The sequence below is a fragment of the Cadophora gregata genome, assembly GCF_030347475.1.
Source record: "Cadophora gregata isolate MNR1 chromosome Unknown scaffold_15, whole genome shotgun sequence".
In the NCBI taxonomy this organism is placed as follows: domain Eukaryota; kingdom Fungi; phylum Ascomycota; class Leotiomycetes; order Helotiales; family Ploettnerulaceae; genus Cadophora; species Cadophora gregata.
The window spans coordinates 1,749,607-1,772,454 of record NW_026695938.1 but is presented as its reverse complement, the minus strand read 5'-3'; the positions used below and the strand labels follow the sequence as shown (position 1 = coordinate 1,772,454).

The window sequence follows — 22,848 nt, the reverse complement described above, 5'->3', positions numbered from 1 at the left end:
ATAGTATCAGGAAAGTCAACGACAGTGTCAACGAACGACAAGGTGAGTGTGTGTATAAAGTAACGAGGTGGTTTGGGGGTGGGTGGGAAGATGAGGGATTCTCTTGTCTCTCTCTCTCCATATTCAAATATGGATATACATTTACATCTACATCTACATATATATCTACACCTACATATATATATATATATATATATATATATATATGTATAGCTATATCTCCTCATCCTCATGTTTCCTTCCTTCCTTCCTTCTCGGTATTCGGTGTCGGCTTCTATCCTTTCAGAACTCCCTCTCCCCACCAACCTCACCAACCTCGCCAATCTCCCTCCCACTTCTCAATGGAAATCGACGCAGTCAGCATCAATCACTCCAGAATGTATATACCAACTATCCAACAAACCCCCCAGCCCAAACTCAAATTCAGACTAAAACCTCAAACTCAACCCCGACTCAATCGATGTATGTATATTTGCTTACCACCCAGCAATTCCATTCAATTCCATTCCATTTCAATGCCAATCCCATTAACCGCACCAGTCGGGGAATCTCGAAAATCCCAGAACGGAGCCAACCCAAGTCAGGTCGAAATACACTAGAAATTGAAAACCGAGGCAGAAACCCCCCCCCAAAAAAAGAACCCAAGACAAGACAAATTATCAAAATCAGCCATCCATCCATCCATCCATCAATGGTCCATCCATCCAAAACACCAATGCTATGCAATAACACTCTCATTCTCCAAGAAAGAAAGTAGGAAAGGAAAGAAAGATATCAAAACACCGCAGGAGGACCAGACCAGCATGCCCAGCACCTATATTCCAGGCCGCGAACGGTATCCCCGCACCACACCTAACAACAAAAAGAGATCAGAATTTGACACAAGATGGCACTTCTTTCTACGTCAACGTAAACCCTCCATCTCACCTCATCCCACCTCACCCAAACCTCCTAAACCCCTCAACCCCCAACGTAGGAACCTCAACCCACTTCAACCCCGGCACGCCCTCACTCCTCCTCCTATCTACAAAACTATTACACTCCCCCACCACAAGACCCCACTCCGCCAGCGCCCGTCCCGCATACTTCGCCCTCTTCTCCCTCACGGCACCACCATCAAGCCTCGGATCCCTCGGCGCAATCTCCTGGCTCATGCCTGGAACTCTGGCGCCGATCCATGCTTGAGCCGGGGCAGGGAGGCGAGGAGGTATGATGCGGCGTTCGTTGGTGTTCAGCCGGGTGGAGCCGTTTGAGCTTGAGAGGGAGGATGATGGGGCGGCGGGAGTTGGTCTTTCGAAGTGTTGTGTCCATTCGAGGGAGAATTTGAAGGAGAAGACTCGGTGGGCGGATGTGGCGGGTGGGGTCTCGCTGTCTGTGCTGGAGGATTTGGTGTGGAGGGGTGGTCTGGAGCGGGCCATGGCTGTTTGGAGACGGGCTTCTTCGAGGGTTTTTGTTGGACTGCCTGTTCGAGACTCGGCGGCTGGAGAGGGATCGGGTGTAGATGTGAAGGTTGTTGGGAGCATTTTGCCCATGAATGTCCAGCGTTTCTTGTTGGGTGCGCTGGGCGAGTCGGCACTCAGCTTTGAGTTGTTTTCTGCTGTTTCCGGTTTGGTGAGTGTAGGAGGTGGGAGTGATTGTCGTTTTGACGATTTCGGGAGCAGACCTGATAATCCTTGTGACGAAGAATTGACGATGCCGTCGAAGCCGAGAAACATGCTGACTGGTGGAATTTGAGTGTCGTTTCGGATGATAAGTAGGCGTCTACCAGGAGCTGGATGACAGGGTGCGGTGGAAGGAGGAAGGACACGAGCCTTTTCCGCAGATTGTTTCAGGAATATGTAGTGAGCCCAGTTAGACTTGATGCGTACTGAGACTGTTGAGAAGATTTTCCTACTTCTGTTAGTACGAAAATCTCGAAATTTTCGGCTCTACTTACGTATCAAGATCACTGGCGTCTCCATCATCCCGACAGAGCCGCCAACAGATCAGACGCATATAATATGCTCTAACCATAGGACACCAGTGATTGAAGAATCTATCAAAGGTTTCCTCAGTCAACAACCAATCCAGACACATGATTTCTTTCCGTCTCTCATCAAGAGTGATCAGATGCCAAGACCCATAAAGAAAGGAAAAGAGTCGAATTTCAGACATGGTATTCTCGCTCTCCAACATCTTTTTGCAAACACCTAACCAGAAAGGCCAATCAATGTAATCGCAATCCAGGCTGTGAGTATAGTGAAATCGGATGTAGATAATCAGGGCTTCTTCCAGGAAGTCGAGTAATACAAAGCAAGCATTGTGGTCGAATAATGACGTCCTCTTTGCTGAAGCTTGCATCATTTTTCCAAATGCCTCGGCAAAAGTTTTTCGGGCAGCATCGTATTCTGAGGACCGTTCAGAAATGAAGTCTCGGAGTAGCATGACCAGACGATTTTCAGCCATCAATCTTGCTGAGTTGTTGGATGGTAAAGGGAGAGCGGCAGCATTCGCATCGGCGCCTGCGAGTACATCATCGAAAGTGATCGGAAGAGGATCTGCAGCTGGCTGTCGATGAATGGTGGCATCTAGTGTTATCACGACTTGGGCTTGAACGAGCATGAACCCTATTAAATGTCAGCCATGTCAGCCACAAAACTAGCGAGTGGAAATACCTGGAGCACGAGCTTTCTCAGCAAGCGAGAGACCTTCTGGCAAGAATCCCTCCACCAACACATGATAATGCTTGACAAAAACATAGAACAGATCGCTATCTCGCCCACACCATCTCGCAGCCCAAGGTCCATACCACGGTATTTTTCCAACCAGAACTGGCAAGATCGGATTCTGTCTCAGGAGATTCGCCATGGTCTTCACTGAGGTCCACCCCAAGCACTGAACGTGATTCGGAAAAGCACAATTCGCATCACCCAGCTCCATTTTGTTGACTCGCCTAGGCATTCCCAGTATATCTGAGACACGCTTCAGATCATCAGGTTGAAGTTTCCATATCCTGACCAGAATCTCCGCAACGCCTGGAACGAAAATGAAAGCATACGCCGCGGCCTTTCCACAGAAAGTGACCAGACTTGCAGGTGCATGTCTCAACGACATCTTATCAACGACAAACGCCATCTGGGAGAGGAGATTTTGGATAAACAGGTTGCGCGTATTGTGGTAGACGGATTCAGTCAAAAAATGAGAGGCTGAAGAGTTCAAAGATGCGGATGAGGATCTCTTTCTTGGAAGCGGTCGTCGTTCAGGTGATTGATTTGCAGACCTCTCTGCTAGAGGAGCAAAATGAGGTGGGGATAGCCGCCACTCCGGTCTGGTCATAATCATGTAGCAAGCATCTAGCAATATTGGACGATCAACCCCACTAACAGTCTGATTCTGTCTCCCATCCAGAACCTCCAAAAGTCCCACCCACCATTTATTCAGGATTGTTACACGGCGATCCAGATCTTCGGGCCGTAGATTCTTGTTTGAAGGGTGTGATACGTGGTTTTTGAGGAAAGGTAGAAGTGATGATCGAACAACATTCGTTTTCAAGGACCAGCTCTTGGATTGAAATTTCGAAAAGTCGTTCTCCAGAGAACGGAAGGAGGACCAAAGTTCATCCCGTCGACGGGTCGGCTCGCCATTTATATGAAACTTGTCGGTCGAAAAATTCTTCGGAAGAGCCGGAACTCTGTCTGTCGAAGTTCTGGGAGTCGACCTATTATCCAAAGAGCTCCTGGGTAAGCTACTCGTCGACGAGTTTGTAGAATTGAAATTTGTAAAAGTCATTAGGACACTGGCAGGCCTCTGCTTGATCTTCTGGTATGTGGTAGGTCGAGGTTTCGGTGGACTGTCAGTCGAGACAGTACGAGGAGCTTTTTCGAATTTCGGAGGAGGATTCACAGCCCGGCTGGACGTCAATGGACTGCCTGACATCTTGGATTCCGCAGCAGATTTCCCACCATTCTCAACATCTCGAGGAGGCTTCCGGTTGCTTGGAGATGGCGATCTCGAACTAGAGATCCACGACTTCCGGGCAAAGGTTGCAAACGACTCTGACACAGTCTTCGTTTTGTTGTCCTTGTCCCGGATCGATTTGGAAATTGCAGGGACTGGCGGAGCATCGCTTGGTGTTGTAGCAGCTGATTCGGAGGAGTTCTTCCGCTCTGGTGAACTCCCTTTATACTTTTGAATCCAGGATTTGGGCCGCGCAACCAGAGACTTCGTCCTGCCTACCCGTTCCAGTTTGGGGCGCTCTTCCTTTATCAGCTTGTTCCCTCCTGGCTTGCCATCTCGCATATTCAGTGTCTGCGAGACTGTAGATTCTGCTGGGACCTCTGCGGCTACTATTCTATCCTTCTCTGACTTATACTGAGCATCGAGGGTTGGGAGGCTGTGGAAACTCGCCGACCTGGGGAGCTCGTCATTTGGCTGCGTCGTGGCGATTGGGAAGTCGAAATTGACCAGGTCTGGGAGGGTTGGTGACGAATGCGAACGGTGAAAGGCATCGTTGGAGAAGGCCGTCGACATGGTCAAAGTTGGGCCGCTCATGGCAGCTATTTTGGCTGCTGGGGAAGGCTGTAGCTACCTAGGTACACATGACGGAGCTAGAAGATAGTGGTCGAGAAGCTCAGAACATCAGAACAGATTGGAACAAACGAGAGGATCTCTGGCTGGCAGAGACGGATGCTGTAGATGGAGTGAGAGTATGTCGAGATACCGGAGTCGAAGTCAAATGAGAATTTCCGAAGCAATTCCCGAAAGATTTAGAGGCTCTTGGGGATGGAGTGAGGATGTGGAACGGGAGCCGCGTTTGTTTCACAGTGAGGGTGGTGTGGTGGTGGCTTGAAAGTTGGAAGTGGAGTGGCTTGAGTGGAAGAGTGGATAGGTGGGCGATTAGATAGATAGGCGCACAGCTGACCAGGGAGGATGCTGGGAACCCAGATAAATGTGTGAATAGGTGGATGATTCTATTATTGTGCGGACGATAAACGAGTGTGATGCTATGTGACTGTTGAGGATGGATGGATGGATGGACGGAGGGACAATACGATGATGAGGAGGCACAAACACAAAGGAACATCGGAATTGGATTTTGGGGCAAATTACGAGAGCGCCAGTGGTTAAGGTAGGTAGTGAGTGCCTGGTGGTGTCGGAAACAAACAATCCAATCCAGTAGTCCAATCCCAATCCTTCCTTCCTTCTTGGTGGGCACTTAGTACTGGGCAGGGACAATGATAGCGCGCAGTGCACTGAAGGCGGCACTGGGTGTTCCTGGGTCCTGGTCCTGGTCCTGGTCCTGGTCCTGGCTATTATTAACCCTGCAAGTGCCGCGTCCAGTGCAGTGCAGTGCAGTGCAGTGTACCAGGTGCGGTGCGGTGCATCAAAGGAAGTCCAGCCGAGGCCAGTTCACCGGACCCGGACTCGGCCCCTGATCTCGCATAGAAAATGTATCCTCTTGTCCACATGCGGTGACAATTCCGCCGTACTTTGCTTGAATAAATTACTTGCTACATCCCCTGCAATTGCAGTTTACTTCCATATTTACCGGATTATCGACTCTTTTCATGATCGCCAGCGCAGAAATCACTTGAAGTTGTGCATCGGGAAATTATGATGCCGGGAGATATGTACTTGGCATTGCTTGGGTATTCCGCGCTTTGTTGTATCACTTTCATGAGTCGGTTGTTGTTGTTGTTGTTGTTGTTGTTGTGATACTGCAGTCCTGAATATATTCCTAGCGGGCAATTACTTCTGTACTCTTGCTTTAGCTGTCTTCATCCGTTTCAAAGCAGCTCTCAGGTCTTCCTCCTTCCCTCCTCGTTCTTATCTCGGACTCTTTCCCTCAAAAGTCTAAAGTATTGAGGCGTCTATTGTGTCCAAGCGGTCCAAGACACTCTTCACCCCTCAATCTCGTTTCGATAAACCCTTCAGATCAAACTTACCTATCTACGCTCTGGCTTTCTCTGCGTCCCGACAATTGCTCCCCTTCTCTCCTCGACCAACTTCAATCGTCACCCGGTGCAGCTCAGATCAGGCCAGGCCTCTTCCAGGCGGACATGTATGCGTTGGTGCATCGGAACCCATCCTGGGTGCGGATTGGCGATGCTTTCACTTTTCACTGCAGGTCTCAGCTCGTCAGGCTGTGAGTGTGGGGTTTGAGTTCTGCTCCAGGTCCTTTCTCTCTCATGCGGAAATGCGTGGCAATCACATCACAGTTTCACTTCCCTTCGCTGTAAACATTCTTCCTCCCCGAAAGCACGTCTGCACTGTTCCCACAATCATCCAAGAGCTGTGTCCGGATTTCAGCTCCTCGGCTGGGTCATACACTACGATGACAGAAAGGGCAGAATAGAAGCTCTATCAAAAATCAAGCTCCGTCTCCGCGCCATCACTAATACCGTGCCGTAGCCTACCGAGATCAAACCCCTGAGATTTAATCTCCTGATATGCAGTGCAGCCCCTGAATGGCCTGCTTTACCGGCAGATAGGAAACCCGGGGGGGCAGAAAGATAACGTCACAGGAGAAATGCGGCGATAGTACCTTTGTTATAGCGGACATCGGGCCGTATTACGACCTTTTATACCTCGTGACGACAGACTTCAAGCTCGGAGCATGCGGTTGTCTAAGTGGTGATGGGATTTCATCGCGGATATCGTGACTTGGATGCAAGAATTCGGCTGACTCTGGAGAAAGAGGTCCGCACAGACGAGACACCGTTTTATCGCTGCAGGCTCACCTCTTAGGAAACAATAGCCATACGCCAAGCATGCAACCGCATCTCCTGATAATCCTTGGATATTGTAATCGAAAATAAACTATTCTCTGAGAATAAGCGTCGAAGGGAAACCAGTTCTAAAGAACAAACAAGAAGGCTTTGATATACACGTCAAACCCCTACTGGTGCGGATAAGCATCTGGGCGCTTCATCCTTAGGTACGCTTTACTCAGGGGTCTCGGGTGTTAGCGTCAGATCAGCCTCGTAGTTCCGAACACCACGAACGACAACCACGTTTCAACACCCAAAGCCAGAACCACAAGCCAGCTTCATAAATAACTCACCACGCAACCTCATCACCTCTCCCTCCCCACGATAAGCATCCCGACCCTTCCACAACCTCCAATTGCTTACCTTACCTCTCCTCCCTCGTCGCGCGCCCTCCCAATCAACAGCATCTCCCCGCCATTCAGCCTCCCAACATCCGCAATGGATTCCCTGCCCACCGAAATCCTGGGCCTCATCCTAGAATGGGAAGTGCGGATGTGCGAGCGCCAGAAGAACACCATTCTCAATCTGCGATTGGTTTGCAAGGCGTTCGATATGGCGTTACGGACGTGTGCGTTCAGGACTATACAATTGGAATTCTCGCGGTTTCTGAGGCATGCGCCGACGCCGGATGTGAAGAGCCTGGTGGGAGTGGGGGGAATTTGTGAGGCGTTGTACTTGGATATGATGGTCGTGAGAGATGAGGGTATGTGTGATCTTTCGCATATTTGATGGGCATGGATTTAGGGCATCGTGCTGGTACTGCAGAAGTGCTGCTAGGTACACGCGGGGAAGAGCTACCCCATCAAGACGAGGCTGAGAATATTTTACAAGGACATATGCTAATTGGTATACAGAGGAGATTAGTCGTCTATCTAGTGTCTTCCACGGCCTCCTCAGGAAGGTCCCTGAGATGATACCCCTGCTGGACTCCCTCCGAAGATACTGTTTGAACGATTCCACTTTTGATGAGACGGACTTTCGTCGGGTCACAGAGGTACGTCACTCTTATTCTATCTCGAATCATACTTACAATCTACCAGAATGTTTTGGAACATACACCAAACTTAAAGAGGCTGAAATTGAACCTCCCTTTCCAAGTGGTTGGTCAAACAAGCCGAACAGCAACAGTCCTCCTCGCCACAACTCTAGCATGTCTAGCCCAACGCCCAGAAGAACATACCCTCCTCCAAACAATGGTCTTAGACCACGTCAGTGACACAACACTCATTGACATCTGTCACAACCCCATGGACCTCAATAACGCAATAACCACCTTCAGTCACCTAAAACACCTCGTCCTCTCCATCAAACGTCAAGAATCCCTCCCCTCCACCCAATCCTCATTCAGCAACAACCTCTGGTTCCTGATCGAGAAAGCTACTCCTCTTGAAAGCTTGTGTCTAATCGGCTGGAATATCCGTCGAGACATCAAAACTCGTCGCCACTGCCACAACGTATCTTACAACCACTGGACGATGCGCTCCCTCCCCTTCTCTCGTGACGTTTCGGACAAACTTACACATCTCCGGAATCTAGAACTAAAACGCATCGACATCGATCCGCATATCTTTGTAGATCTCATCACCCAGGTCGCACCTTCACTCAAAGAACTCTACCTCAACCAAGTCTACCTCAAGATCCGGGCTCCGCAGCAGGACTCACGTGGTCTGGACCTCTGGGTCGGAGGTGTCGGCCGGAAGAAAGAGGAGACGTGTTGGGTTGCTGAGGACCTACGAGCCATCCCAGAATTGAAATTGGATATCCTCCGTGCAACGGGTATTGGATATGATGATTTTCTGCCAGTTCCAGACGAGGATTACCCAACATACGATTTGGTAGATCCAACAGGGCATTCTCGCTCTTTCGACCAACGCTTCGTATCGGCTGTCCTTTCGGGACCTGACCCTTCACCAGAGAACCAAGTTCAGCCTCAAGCGCAGACCGATGCCACCACTACACCCGAACCCACAGCCACACCTCTTACTCTCCACACCACCTCGCCCACACTCCAAACTCAATCTCATACTCAACCTCAGCTTCCGCCCTCCATTACACACTCACCGACACCCACCTCAACACCACACCCCCGCGCCTCCTACGACGCCGAAACCTTCCAAAGAACCCACCACAACTCCACCTCCGAACTCAAGCGGTCCATCGACGGCTACTTCATCAACCACAACGAGCAGGCGCTGAAAGAACTGCAGAATATCATTACGGTCGCGGATAGGGGCATGAATATGCTGAGTGCGGAGATTGAGAGGGCGAGGATGGAGGGGGAGATGGTTAGGGAGGGGGGTTAGAATTTGTGAAGCAGAGGTGATGGTTGAGGATGAGGAAATGAGGGGAGGGGGTGGAGAGAGTGGTGTAGATGTTTCGATTGTAGATATGCCGTAGTAGATATTAGACTTTGGAATTCATAGATAATTCAATCATCAATCTACATCCTCGGCCCTACCCTTGATTAGCTAGCGTATTCCAGAAACCGACGACGCCTCCACCTTCGCATAAGAGAAACTCAGATATGGTCCATAGAAGTGAGCATGCAGGAAGGGGAATGCGCGTGATGGAAATGAGTCATGAAATGAAAAGTTCCATATCCCCAGTATTACAAACATCTCAAACATTTACAGAATAACAGAGCTACTACAAGTCCAGCCGTACCTACAACTCCGTATTCTGAACCTTTTAAGTATCACTTTTTTTTTTTTTTTTTTTTTTTTTTTTTTTTTTTTTTTTTTTACAAAATCATCATCATCACTATTGTAGCTTAGCTTTTTTGTTTTGAAGTTTCCTCATTTTGATTTGATTTTGAAGTTGAGGTTGATGATGATGATGATGATCATCTGTAAAAGAGACAGAAAAAAGCAGAGTTGGCAACTTGGCGCCGCCTTTGTACCCTCGTTCCCTACCTTCCTTTTATATATATATATATATATATTGAAAAAATGTTGGAGTGGAGTGGAGTACTACTTAATATTACTGGAAAAAAAAGAGAAGATCTATAACCCACCCAGAAAAAGAATATCCACGGTGATGATGTATCGTCGTGTACTTCCGAGCTCTATACATACACAACTCCTCCCCTTCCTCCCTGCCTCTCAACCATGAACCAGGCCATCAACCCATTAAAACGCACCCACCATCCTCACAACTCCCTCCCTGGCCGCCCTTCTCACCCTTCTCGCCCTCGATGTCTCTCCACCACTATCCTCACCACCACTACCACAAGTCCCTCCCTCATCCCGACTGCCAGCACCACAATTCAAACCCAACCCCAACCCCACACCAGGCCGCTAACACCCAACCAACTCCTTCGTCAATCCAGGCTAGGTATAGACATAGACATAGAAAATTTCCATCCCGACCACACCGCGGGCTATATATGCATGTAAGGCTGGCTTTGATAGCGCTGTTCCGGGAGAGGGGGGAGGGGGTCTCTCTCCACGGTAGGTCTCTCTCTACGGTAGGTCACTCTCTACAGTAGGTCTCTCTCTACAGTAGGTCTCTCTCTACAGTAGGTCTCTCACAGTAGGTAAGGAGGGGAAAAGGTCCGAAGGTCCGAAAGTAGGAAGGTCTAAAGGTGGGAAGGTCTGAAGGTAGGAAGGTCTGAAGGTAGGGAAGTATGTAGGTAGTAGGAAACTGTAAATGTTATCTATAGAACTAAATATATTAAAATAGAGGAAAATCCATAATTATAGATTATAGATTTATAGATATTTCTATGTTTCATTTTGTGTAGCATGAAATCTATGATTATGGAAATATTCTCTATAATTATAGGTGACGAGTCTCTATTCCTATGGAAAGATTTTCTATAAAATATCTCTATATTTATGGAGAATATTTCCATTGGAATAGAGAGCTGTTACCACCGTAGTGTATTGAATTGCATTGTGTTGTGTTGTGTATGTTATGATAGGAGGAGGTAGGAGGAAATAGTTGGGAGTTGGGGAGTTGGGGAGTAAATGTGAGATGTGAGATTGAGAATGACGTTGAGAATGAGTATGAGGATGAGAATGAGAATGAGGATGAGGTACTTACGTTGGGAGATGTACATGGTTCAACAAGCGATGTACCTCACTACTCATCTCTCCCATGTCTCCACCCTCCTTCTCCTCGCCTTCCACCTTAACCTTAGCTTCAACGTGAACAACTTCATTCCCCTGCTACTGCTCCACCGCCTGCTGCATAAAAATCCCCTTCAACTCCTCGCAGTCCTTTTCACGGCTCAGATTCTCTTGCTTCAAGGATTGGATCTGGGCTTTTAGTTTGAGGATGACGCTTTGTTCTGGTAGGAGTCAATGCAGTGGCCTGCTGCTATGAGGAGGGTTATCACGTTTGCGTGGGAGATTCTGTGGAAGTGGGAGGGGGTGTGCCAGAGTGATTGGTTTTGGGATGATGGGGAGGATGTAGATGGGGAGGATGTGGATGGAGAGGACATATTTGGTTGGGTGTGGGGTTTTGTGATGGTAGCTTTGGTTTGGTTGTAAGGAGAGTTGAGGAGAAGGAAAGCTTTGAGGCTGCTGTGATAACTTCTGGAGCAGAGTGGAGAGATATGTGCGAGGATGCTGATAGTGACATTATTGACTCGGCGTATTGAAAGGCGCTAGTGGTTAGCGAGGGGAGTGAGAATGACGCGGGATTTTCATCTTGTATTCTTCTTCTTCATCGATACTGTAAATTGATAAGAATGGAGATCCGGCGGCTATGAAGTATGACTAAACCCTTTTGTTCCCTGTGGGAACTGTACTCTATCGTTCCCTGTAGTGTAGAGTTCCTGCTTTGTCCTGCCAGCCTGCATTACCTTGAGCCTAGACTAGCACGAGAAGAATCGAGGCTTACTCTCCTGTTCCTACTTGGAACAAAACTAAACCTATCAAGCTTGAACGTGGAAATGTATTCTCTCCTGTTCAAATGTGCCCACTTCCCATTCCTGCTATTCAATCGGTGGGAATGAAACGCCATGCTACTACCGAAGGACAAGTTGGAAAGACCCGAAAGCAGCTCAGGTCTTTAACTTTACAACGAAATCTAGGGAAACATAAATTCAATTATTGCCATAATGCCTTGAATCGGATCTGAACTCGGTCCACAATGTATTCCTGCCGCGGTTGGCTACAAACTGGGAAGTTCGAGAATAAAATCCTCGGCAAGTTACCCACCTCGCTAAATCTTGTAAGCTATATCTAACCGGATAACTGTCAACCATATGAGACGGCAGTCGAGAAGAAGCGGCCTCTTCAATGATAGCCCTGGATGGTCAGGTCGCACTCCATGGTAGCTGGATCGCGAACACCGTATGAGGACTTTGTAGTATTTGATCTTCTTTTCTCCTTTTTCTTCTTTTTTTCGACTTTTTGATGGCATCTCGTTTGAGTGAGAGAGCGCGTCTGTTTTTATCCCGGAAGAAAGCATTGGCTCGCCGCCGTTTCTTTCTCTGTTTTTTTTTTTTGTTGTTTTGTTTTTGTTGTTGTTTGGTTCGCCTCGGTTATTTTTAGAAGTGGGGCAAAATTCTCGTCACGTGGTAAAAGCTTCAAGTATCAAGATGTTTTCCGTCACAGAAGCTCAGATCAGAGCAAAGCCTTACCAACTCGTGATGGCTAGAAACATTGCTTGTATCTCTAGACCCTCTGATCTGACTTTCACATTCCACGGTACAATGCTAATAAAGTGCTATCTTGGCACACAAAATATGAAGCATAGGTGAAAGGATGTAATATTTTCATTCCACCGGGGCCGAACTTTGCCTTCTTTCCAGAAAGCTTTCTTTTTGCAGGATAAAGCTATTTCTTTCAAGTTGGACTTCCTTCTGCCTTCCTGGGCCATCCCTCCAGCACTTCAGATACACCCACGTAGTTGTCCCGTATGCCCGTCGAGTCTTCTCTGCAAGCCAAATCCAATTATTCCTCAGCAAACCTACTGGCGTTATGCAGCTACTCATTGATCTCTAGATCCCATCTCTCCTCTTCTGCTCAACATTATCATACAGCATATACTTTCCCTCTTTTGTATGCTCATTTTTATGAAGTCGCAGAAATGTTCACTTTACAAGGACAGTTCCAGTCCAGATGAGTTCTAGCATATGGATGCTGCGAATTTACAGGTTTGAAAATGAGGGTCTCAGTGAGTAGTAGAGGGAAAGAAAGCGGCTGATGTCGTAGGGGCAGGCCCAGATGCTGGTATGACGTGTGAGCTAGGGTGGGTACCTAGGGAGTCTTAAGATGCAGTTTCTTATCTCTTGGGGCTACGTTTATTGGTTGGAGGCAAGGGGTTTGTCCATGGTGGCTAATGGATTCAGTTTTTCTAAGATTTTGCTTGGACGACATTTTGACTCAAGTACGGGATTGAATTTAGAATAAATATAAGAAGTTAGGAGAGGCTTTTAGTGGATTATGCCTGATCAATGTCGTATGATATAGCAGTATGAGTTGAGATGAGAACATGGACTTGAGAATGGGAATTAGGCGCCTGAGTCAATATTCGATGTTGATCTTGAGACTTTCTCGGGACACATATGGCGTACGACCTGTGTCCGGATAAATTGAGTGCTGGAAAGCAGTTTAATCATTGGGCTCCATTGAACCATTAATCTAATTGTACGCTGTCCACTCCGTGGATATGCTGCATAAACCATGCGGAGGTGCATTGTTGGTTCGGTTGAGCTCCTGAGTGGTCAACAATCATGTTGTGTAATCGCGACGGTCCTCTGCTGAAGCAACCCAGTTTCTGGAGGATGGTAGATAAGACCTTCCTGCGGCGACTGTCTTCATCTTGGACAGCCTTATTGCTTTACTTTCCAGAAACCGGTCTGCGTTTTCGAAATCCACTTCACATAACATCGCAAAATCAATCTTGAACCACTAGTCGCGAATTGGGAGAAGTCAAAAATATTAAAGGCTTGGGGTAATCTCCATTGCCTCCACTTGGGAGTTGTGCTTGGCAGCCTTGTGAGAAGTGCCAACGCAGATGGAGGGTCTGATTTCTCCAACAACCTGTTCTCGGACCTAGCTCCGTAAGTCCCATTTGTATTGCATTCTTCATGTGCGTCCCAGAACAGAACATTGCAATAGCTGACGAAAACTCCAGTGTTCTCGCACTTTTTGGTGAGAGATTTGCACAGCAATTCTTGAGTGAAGCCTACAGTTGGCTCGACTGTCTCATATTTGCCTGTGCACCTCTAGGGATCATCACCGCGATCGTTGGGGCTATTCGTGTGGCTGGATATCCCTGGATGCGGTCTATAATCGGCAGAGCAAGAGAAAATCGAGCTTCTGCCGAAATTGAGTTCATGTCCTCGACTTCACATGAAGTCTGCGAGCTCTGGAATGGGACGTCCATTGTAAGAACAATGGGTAGGCCACTCGTCGCGCAGATTATTGCTGTTGAATCGCAGAAGGACAATCCTGAGACATTTGGGCTGTATATTTTAGACGACGTTGGAGAAGTCATGAAAATGACAGGTCGGTCCGATCATGCCATTGTTGTATCTTTGCTGGTCTTTTGCTGACGGTGCTTAGCTTACAATTCAGCTTGGAAAGAAAAGATACATGCTGCGGCTGAGAGAATATCCATCTGGAAGCATATACTAACCCCGTCGCACTGCTTGTTCAAACGTTCAGACAAGCAACAGCAAGATTTGGAAAAACGGCCCATAGTATCTCAAGGGAAGAAAGGTGAAGGTCCAATACAGACCAAAAAGGCTGACCAAGCTACCCGAGACCCCTCTAGGCCCTCTGTGGCCGGTGAGGCATTGTCAGACAAGATGAAGTTTGAAAAAACTTACTCCACTGAAGCTCCGAATATTCTGCTTAATCTTCATGGCGGCACCAGTCTTAGAATACTGATACCAGCTACCGTCGTCGGCGTTGTCCTTCAGACAGGAGTTCTGGTGTTTGCAGCCTTGGCATCTCAATGGCCACTTCTCGTCGCGGAATTACCTAGTTCTGAAAGTGCCACAGACTATGGATTTCACCTCCTTCTAGTCGGAACCATTTTTCTCGCCGTTGGCTTGTTCATCGTTACTTTCGTCATAGAACAGAGCACTGAAGAAACGAAATGGATGGTCAACGACCGGGCCGCTCCCAACATTCGGGTAATATGGCTCCAAAGACAGAGTGTTGTTGGCGACCAATCCTTCGAATCATACATGCTTACGCAGACAAAAAAGTGTACCGAGGTGCTTACCTCACGGCGTGCAAAGGCAAACACAATCAACGGCAACGGTAGCAACGTCATTCCGAGCAAATCATTGTTTACTGTCTTGGGAACAGGGATGGGACTCATTGGCTTTGTCTGCCAGTTCCAAGGATTTCGCAGTGTGCACTGGTTGTGTGCAATCGTTCAGCTTGGAGCTACTGCTATTATGACTCTAGTAAGAGCACTGATACGAGGAGGATTTGTGGTTGACCCGATTGTGGAGTCTGTTTACAAAGACCATGAGATCGATACCTTGGCATTGAAATTAGCGAAGGATGAAGGGTGGTTGTGGAATAATGGTGTCTCAAATACTGCAACGACTACTAGCGGTAATGTTCCAACTCATGGGGCTACAGCAACAGTTTCCATAACCCTGCCAGCAAGTACTACGCATGAAAGCCCGGCGTCATCATCCAGTGGGCACTTAAATGCGCAAGAAAACGCGGAACCCATTTTTCAGATTGAACCAAAGCACTTGGCACATCTGTCATATGTGGATGATGAAATTCTTGAAGATTATCGCAACGCAGAGGACAAGTACGGCCAGAGAGCTGTTGATATGGGCTATAGACTCCGAGAGCTAACCCGATGGAAGACACCAATCTCGGAAGCATCAGTGGCAGCAGCTGCAGCAATAAAGATCATGATGGACGAATTCTTGACTGCGGAGAAATATTAGTGGACTTTCGACCTGGAACTTGGAGGTCACATGTACGCGGTCAGAATGAATGTAAAATCCAGGGCATCGGACATCGTTGGTAAACGTCGGTGGGAGGACCTCTTGAACCAAATCGACTCTATCTTATCGCTGTGGCTTCTCGACACGGCAAAGAATGATAGCATTCAGAAAACAGATTATGAACATGAGAATAACACTTCAGATCACGCGAGAAAACCGAATAAGTTTCTTCTTGGTTTTGACTTCGACGGAATGGCTCAAGAGATCAGATGGTGGGGTGATGATGAGATTGTTCCGGATTTCACCAAATATAACAAACTATCAAGCAAAGATGCTATTCATGGATTTCTTGGAATGAAAGACAATTATAGTAAACCATGTAAGTCTGTGTTTGTTCTTCATGTTATACCATCTTAACTGACCAGAAAGTGCTACCATTAGCAAGACTTGACATGGCAAATGACCTAAGTGTTACTTCTAGCTCCAGCGCCAACCTCATCCTTGCTCAGCAGCTGCTTTCATCATTTCTTTGGTCGTTTGCGGAGCACGTTCCTTATTAGTATTTCAGTCGAGATGTCACTGTCACTCACACAAGTTCATTTCTACCTACGGAGACCTCGACCTGGTACTCGGTGAGGGTGGTAAGTCCCAGCTTCAAGAGAATGATCCAAATGATTTTCCAGACTGGGCTAGGATCGGAACAGGAAGTCGCTGTTCTTCTTTTGCCTCCCTTTATTGAGAAAAACATCATAACCGGACAGTCTGTAATAGACTTGGTGGTTCATGGATGCAACAAATTACAGGCCGAATCTAAATACCTGGCAGCCTTTACTGCTTACGAGCAACTGTTTTGGCTATTAAGATTCGGGACAAAAGAATTAATCATCTGCAAGGTCTTAGCTGTTTGTGTTGAGTTTATACATTCGGCATGGGCCTGCGACTGGTTTATGTTAGCTTCATTGAGAGGAACAACACGCATGCGGCAAGGATTCAAGGATTATCTATATGTCCGTAACACAAGTCCCTTGATATTCGGACTTCACAGGGGCTCACCTGACAAAGACTCTGCACGAAAATTTCGAAAAGACTGCTTGATCAAGGTTGGAAAGCTCTATGTTGGACAAGGACGGAAGAGCGACTTTCAGAAAGCTGTGGCAATTCTTCTAGGTGATGCTATGGGCCATTATGGACTGGAAAAGGCTTTCCACAGACTGGGCAAATTTTCTGTCCTGAATAGCCAGGATTGTCGTCTATTCGGTATGGTCGATTCTCAACTTGAGTTTTCTCAAAGTTTTTGGGTGGGACATCGCGACATCCTCGGTTGGACTCCGCGACATTATAATGCGGCAAGGTATTTTGAGCATTTTTCGCAGACAAAGAAAGAGCAGAAAGAGATTGACTACAAACTCGTCGATCTGGCAAATCGGACCCCATTTCACTATATCAAGTCTCCAAACTGTTCTGCGGATTTTAGAATACTCACCACCTGGGAAGAAGATCTTCCTGAAGTAAAATTTGATAGGGACGGCATACCGTGGATACACTGGGCTTTGGTTCGATATGGGGACCGCGCCGTCTTATCGAACTCATATCCCAAACATACGGTCATCAATTTTGACCTTGTTGATAACTTTGGTCGGGACTGTTTACACTTTGCCATTCATATGAAGCAGAAACCCTTGGCATTGTATCTTCTAAGCCACAATAACTGCCGTATGGGAGCAAAAGCTAAATATGGGATGACAGTACTCATGTATGCGTGTTTATCTGCCATCGATGATCGTTCAATGTTGGAAGTGGTGCATTCATTGCTTGACAAAGGGGTCAGTGTGGATGAGTCAGATGTTTGGCATAGAACTGCTCTTGCTTATGCAGCTTCTGTGATGCCTGATGGAACTTTCGATAGTCTGAGAGGATTAGTACAACAAACACAAAATGAAGGGGAGGAAGTCAATCGGCCTGCACATGTCCGGATGAAGCCCCCCTTCATCAATGCACTGAAAGTTGCCAAGATTTTGGTCAAGCATGGAGCGAAGGTTGAAAGCAATCTGGAATTCCAGAAGTCTCCTCTCAAGATGGCGAGGGATCGTGGTAATGGAAAAAGTCAGCAAATGATAGAGCTCCTCGAGAAAGCTCTAGAGAAAGAGAAACTCATATTGGCAGAGACGAGAGAGAGGGAGGAACAGGGCAAGATCACTCATTGGTATAAGCCTCGTGTAGTGGACCCGTCTGAAGATCGTTCTCATGACAGCTCGAGCTCTGGTGATCATGAGGAGTATAGCTTGTCTGGTTTATGCACAGAAGAGCTTCCCGTTTGAAGCATGAGCCAAATCCCATTAGTGCAGACTATTTAGAGTGTGCTACACAAAGAGAGTGATGGGAGTAAGGAATCATACCAAAAGATTCAATAAAGTCAATAAAGCTCCAAGAGGAAGAGTATCCAAGGACAGCATCTCTCGTCTCTTGTGGGTATGAACTCAGTTGTGGGAGTCTGCACGAATGAGTATGAGAGAACTAAACTCCAGTACCAACCGGAGGGTATTGCGTGACTCATTCAATATTTGCATCCCTAACTTGACAGTCTGCAAGTCTCTCGCCAGTCTTCTTGAATCCCTGAACGAGACAACAGATATCACCTTGTTGAAATAAACCTCAAGCTAGAAGCCCAAGGTTTCATTCAATTCGACGAGGTCAGCCATTCTCGCGTATCACTGTTGACACTGAATTCCGTAACCATCAATCCTCACAACAGGACTTCGAAGAACGCTGCCGAAGTCCATGTACTCGCCATAACTTATCTACCCAAGCGAAGTAGGAGCAGAATTATCAGCAGATGTCAAGTGTCACAACGATATAAGGGGAAGTTGCAACACCATCCCCAATTCTCACGAAACCAATATCCCAAGTTACATACCGGCACTCTTCCCTTGTCCCCCCCCCGGGCCCTTTTTTTTTTCATGACCCATATCCATCGCTCAGCTTAGCCGCTTAGCCGTGCATCAAAGCAAGAATATCCGTCCCCCAAACGGAACTTCAACATCGAAGTCGTCGAATCTGTTAACCATCACTATCACTGGATTCAGCCTCGCAGCCACAGACCCCCTCCTGCAATTATTCGCTTCCAGATCAGTGATCGACATCCGCAATATTTCCTTTTGAGTCCTTTGACTCAAGCAGTGCTTATCTCGATGTCTTGTAGTTCCCTCGCATTTACACTGGCTACTATTGGAGATTTGGTAGACATCGAGGAAGTTATCACCGATACGAATCATTGGCTGGATATAGATCTAGACGCTCACTTTGAAAACGGCTCATGTGCCTTGCTGCACGACAGCTTTGGGGGGTCCAACTTGTTCTCCCATCTCGCCTGAACCCCAATCCGCCTGTCTTGTCACTTCTTAGAGTGTATAAAGCTTGGTTGTACAGTTGGACTTTTCGAGAGACTCCACTGTGGTAATTTTCATTCCCCTACTGACGCGATGTTCTCCCACTTTTTAAAAGCCCTTGCAATCAAGCCACGAAGTTCCATACGCCAGCCACTTATCTGTACGCAGAAATCGACGTAATTCTACCACAAGCCTTCGGTCTGCATTGCAATAAGCTGTTCCCCCCTCCCCTCTCCTCTCCCTACCCCTCCCTTCAGTCAAATCTCCGCACCTCCCTAACCCCATCAACAAAATCAATCACTTCAATCAAACTCTTACATTCCATCAACCCCGCTCTCTCCTCCTTGTTAAACAGCGTCGTAGCTTTCCCGGACTGACTCCTATCACTCCCAACCATCTCGTTGATATGATGTACCACCAGCTTGAACGGTATGGGTGCACGGACGACACTATTGAGAAAGAATTCCAATACCTCCCACCTATTGTCCCCGCCATCGTCGTTCCGCATCTGCCTGTCTCGTTGCACCTCTTCAGTACCATTCTTAGAAACGGAGAAGGAGAATATCGATTCCGATAAAGGAGAGGATGAGGGCGAAGCAAACAATCCAGGACATTCCAAGAGTCCCCTCGCACTCATAACACCATCCACGCCAGTCTCACGCACAATCCTCTCCACATCCGCAAGTGAGAAAACATCACCATTCGCCACAACCGGCACCTTAGCATGTTCCTTCACAACGCGGATCGCATCAAGATTGACCGGCTCACTACTCCTCGTACTCCTCATGCGGCCATGCACGGTAATGAAATCAACCCCAGCATCTTCAACCTGTCGGACGAAATCGAGCGTCTGTCGGAGATCCTTGTGGATACGGATCTTTACTGAGATGGTCTTCTTTCCCTCATACCCCAATTCATGTAATGTTGATTTTGCGGAGGAGACCATGGATGCCACGAGAGTGGGATGATGCATCAGGGCCGCGCCAAGAGTTTCTGCGCAGGCCCAGGATTGGGGACAGCCGCAGTTGATGTCGATGCCGTTTACGTGGGGAGCGAGAAGGGTTGTTGTGCGGACGATTTCGAGTGGTGAATTTACACCGAGTTGAACGATTGTAGGGGGCGGATTAGGGCAGGTGGTGAAATCTGTAGTAGGTGGTTGTTAGCTTTGTTGATGGGCAGCTTGGTTTAATTGGGCGAGGATGAGTGGCGTAGCGTTGTGGGGAGCGGAGAATGTTGGAGACATAGAACGGTATGGGTATGGGTATGGGTAAGAGGGCGGACGACGAAACTCATAATTGAAATCTGCACTTGAAAATGCCGCTTGGTATAGGCTCCGAGAACTTAACGCTTCGGAACTCAAATGACCAAACACAGGGAGTTGAAGCGACAGGCCGAAAGAGTTTAGATGGGTCGAGGACATTGAGTTAAGAAGACCATGCTCACCGCTATCCCTTGCCAATACACTACGATTGAACTCCTTGGCCAAAATCTAAACCGCAGTCAGTCATGGTAATACAGAACCTGTGGCCATCGTTTCCACCATTGTTCTCATTATTCTCAACTGACAGATGATCATGCTTAACAGAACTCTTTGACCTGCCCGCATGCTCCGCTTTCTTGGCAGGAAGAGGAAAGCTCACCATAGGCGTCCACGTCAAATCAACTCCATACTGTGCAACCGTTTGTCGAAACGCCAACTGTCAAACAAGTTCAGTCAGTATAAAGTTCTTCTCTGACATGGAATAATCATTGCGCAATCAGGTATCACAAGACAGGATCGACAAAGCTGGTTTAGTACACCTGCCTGCTGAGCTAGGGAGCCTTGCTCGGGAAACTCAAAACGGCGAGATCTGAGGCACTACAGTATATACTCAAGAATATAAATGAAGACGAGTTGGTAAACGCGAGAGAAAAGATATCTGAGGGATGTCCTTGAGAATCAATGATCTCATAAAACTACTTTCAGACATTGATCCCAGGAAAGGACTTCCCATTCCCCTTGCAACTCTTCAGTCCACGCCAATCTGCAGCAGAACTGCCAATGTAGCTGCTTTGAGCATCACTTGACGCCACTCTCAAGACTGCCTGTTAACCCCCGCATCGCCTTCTCCATCAAAGTCCCTGACCGTGCTCATTCCACTCCCGTCAGAAGTCCTCGCCTCCCACCTCTTCAATCTCGACCGCAAAATAGAACGCCGGGCATAACCCTTATTTCACATTCCCCATATTCCCCGTCCCTAAATTGCCTCCCAAAACAAAACAATGAACCCAAAAAAACACTACAACAGAAATCAAGTGCATCGCATCAAACACAAAGGAACGGCCCCTCTCACCCTCTAACTCGCTCACTCACTCACTCACCTTACTATATCTCACCATTGGCGCCGCACAATACAGCACCCTCCCTCGCCTTTTTGCCAGGTCAAATAATTCCATAGGACTATTCACACACATAAGGGATATCTCGTTAGCCTTGGCTCAACCCTGTAGATACGTCTTTAAGAGTGGGATATTCTGGATTGGGGGATTATGAAGAGCGAGAAACGTACTTGATATCTAATCCAGCTCCAGGCTCTGATCTTGATCCGCATAACGGCTTTCCTGGCCTGAGCTCTCCAGGCCCGTTTCCCATTCCTGCGGTCATCATCCTCGTCACAATCGGATATCGAAACAGATGGAAGTAAGCCGTCTTATCATCATCCCCATTCTTCCCTTTCCCTTCTCTTCTTCCCTTTCCCTTCTCTTCTTCCCTTTCCCTTCTCTTCTTCCCTTTCCCTTCTCTTCTTCCCTTTCCCTTCCCTTCCTTTCCTTGCTTTCCTGAACTACGTTGTGCTGTGCCGTGCTGTGCTGTTTGTGTTATATTTGACTGTTGACTGTGGACCTGGTTGACTGATGAGGACAGGAGAGGCATTTGAGGTTACCTAGCGAGGTCGTGTCTTGGCACGCACAGAAATCCAGCTAAGAGGCAAGGAATAAACGAACCAATCAGAGCCCAGGATGAGAGCGCAGTTTTCGCAAGCCAAGGACGCAAGTATTTTTGTTTTTGTTTTCCCCGGTGCTGGAGTTTGAGGGTTGGAATGGAAAGAGTTGAGTTCCAAGGATCGAGAATTTGATGTTGATCTGGGAAGTGTCAGGTCGAGTTAGGTAGTCAAATAGTGTCACGTGCATGGGGTGTCCTCGCACTTCCATTCCAAAGTTCTTAGAGAGTTACCTCAGGAAATGTTTGTTTACTTTACTATACTGTAACAAGTTATCCATACAGAAAGTTAAATAAATTTTACTTCAATCCAGCTCTATACGATAATGTATTGTAATTTAATCTGATCCCGAAGTACATCACATTCTTGATACTGATCCGGGTTTGGGTAGCCATTTCTGTCTTCACGACTTTCATTTTCCAAACTTGATCTATGCGTATCCCCAGGTAGCATAGCTGCTTGTTCCTTCCTTCCTTCCGTCCTTCCTTCCTTCCACTCCCTTCATATTATATTTTGGGCAGGTGTGAGCTAACATTTCGAACCAATTCCAATCCAGTAGTCCCAAAGGTAACCAACATACAAAGCCAGGTTCGTCCAAACTCAACTCTAAGCTTCTCAACTCCAAACCTCTGAACTCTAACTTCTCAGCTCACAATTCTAAAAAAAATCACGACTCTCGACTCTCGAGTCATGCACACAACCCATCATCCGCATCAAACCCACAACTCAAAGCATGACTCGTATCGTACCATCGGCCCATATATACCTTGTCTAGATATTTTGATCCCTTTTCCTCTCCTATCCGGCCATAGCCGACCACTCGTACCCTACTGTACAGCTTGTCTTGGCTCGTTACT

General features: G+C 47.4%; 5 protein-coding genes across 5 annotated transcripts; 3 read left to right on the top strand and 2 right to left on the bottom strand.

Moving 5' to 3' along the window:
- Nucleotides 1–107: 107 nt before the first annotated feature.
- On the bottom strand, nucleotides 108–5,135 carry ONS95_005216 (uncharacterized protein). The gene is made up of 3 exons (XM_058498616.1): nucleotides 2,655–5,135; nucleotides 1,937–2,606; nucleotides 108–1,890 (listed from the first exon to the last, which is right to left on the bottom strand). Exons 1-3 carry the CDS (start codon nucleotides 4,528–4,530, stop codon nucleotides 939–941), a joined length of 3,498 nt encoding a protein of 1,165 aa, XP_058352130.1. The 5' UTR covers nucleotides 4,531–5,135; the 3' UTR covers nucleotides 108–938.
- A 299-nt stretch (nucleotides 5,136–5,434) lies between these two features.
- ONS95_005215 (uncharacterized protein) lies at nucleotides 5,435–9,392 on the top strand. The gene is made up of 5 exons (XM_058498615.1): nucleotides 5,435–6,124; nucleotides 6,391–6,678; nucleotides 6,737–7,452; nucleotides 7,604–7,743; nucleotides 7,790–9,392. The coding sequence occupies exons 3-5, from the start codon at nucleotides 7,188–7,190 to the stop codon at nucleotides 9,050–9,052; spliced, it is 1,668 nt and encodes a 555-aa protein (XP_058352129.1). The 5' UTR covers nucleotides 5,435–6,124; nucleotides 6,391–6,678; nucleotides 6,737–7,187; the 3' UTR covers nucleotides 9,053–9,392.
- Nucleotides 9,393–13,791: 4,399 nt separating this feature from the next.
- Nucleotides 13,792–15,627, top strand: ONS95_005214 (uncharacterized protein; the record flags this gene model as incomplete). Its single annotated transcript, XM_058498614.1, has 2 exons — nucleotides 13,792–14,212; nucleotides 14,270–15,627. 2 exons carry the CDS (start codon nucleotides 13,792–13,794, stop codon nucleotides 15,625–15,627), a joined length of 1,779 nt encoding a protein of 592 aa, XP_058352128.1.
- A 977-nt stretch (nucleotides 15,628–16,604) lies between these two features.
- Nucleotides 16,605–17,945, top strand: ONS95_005213 (uncharacterized protein; the record flags this gene model as incomplete). The annotated part of the gene is made up of 1 exon (XM_058498613.1): nucleotides 16,605–17,945. One exon carries the CDS (start codon nucleotides 16,605–16,607, stop codon nucleotides 17,943–17,945), a length of 1,341 nt encoding a protein of 446 aa, XP_058352127.1.
- Nucleotides 17,946–18,135: 190 nt separating this feature from the next.
- On the bottom strand, nucleotides 18,136–22,103 carry ONS95_005212 (uncharacterized protein). The gene is made up of 6 exons (XM_058498612.1): nucleotides 21,996–22,103; nucleotides 21,563–21,894; nucleotides 21,375–21,453; nucleotides 20,654–20,710; nucleotides 20,457–20,502; nucleotides 18,136–20,156 (listed from the first exon to the last, which is right to left on the bottom strand). Exons 2-6 carry the CDS (start codon nucleotides 21,658–21,660, stop codon nucleotides 19,267–19,269), a joined length of 1,170 nt encoding a protein of 389 aa, XP_058352126.1. The 5' UTR covers nucleotides 21,661–21,894; nucleotides 21,996–22,103; the 3' UTR covers nucleotides 18,136–19,266.
- Nucleotides 22,104–22,848: the final 745 nt, after the last annotated feature.

Bases quoted from the DNA above. Each gene is read 5' to 3' on its own strand.
- ONS95_005215 (XM_058498615.1), top strand. From the start codon at position 7,188: ATGGATTCCCTGCCCACCGAAATCCTGGGCCTCATCCTAGAATGGGAA. The intron at 7,453-7,603 runs GTATGTGTGATC...ATTGGTATACAG, and splicing joins GATGGTCGTGAGAGATGAGG to AGGAGATTAGTCGTCTATCT. The intron at 7,744-7,789 runs GTACGTCACTCT...ACAATCTACCAG, and splicing joins ACTTTCGTCGGGTCACAGAG to AATGTTTTGGAACATACACC.
- ONS95_005212 (XM_058498612.1), bottom strand. From the start codon at position 21,660: ATGATGACCGCAGGAATGGGAAACGGGCCTGGAGAGCTCAGGCCAGGA. The intron at 21,454-21,562 runs GTACGTTTCTCG...GTGTGTGAATAG, and splicing joins GGAGCTGGATTAGATATCAA to TCCTATGGAATTATTTGACC. The intron at 20,157-20,456 runs GTGAGCATGGTC...CACCTACTACAG, and splicing joins TGTATTGGCAAGGGATAGCG to ATTTCACCACCTGCCCTAAT.
- ONS95_005216 (XM_058498616.1), bottom strand. From the start codon at position 4,530: ATGAGCGGCCCAACTTTGACCATGTCGACGGCCTTCTCCAACGATGCC. The intron at 2,607-2,654 runs GTATTTCCACTC...GACATTTAATAG, and splicing joins TGAGAAAGCTCGTGCTCCAG to GGTTCATGCTCGTTCAAGCC. The intron at 1,891-1,936 runs GTAAGTAGAGCC...TAACAGAAGTAG, and splicing joins GACGCCAGTGATCTTGATAC to GAAAATCTTCTCAACAGTCT.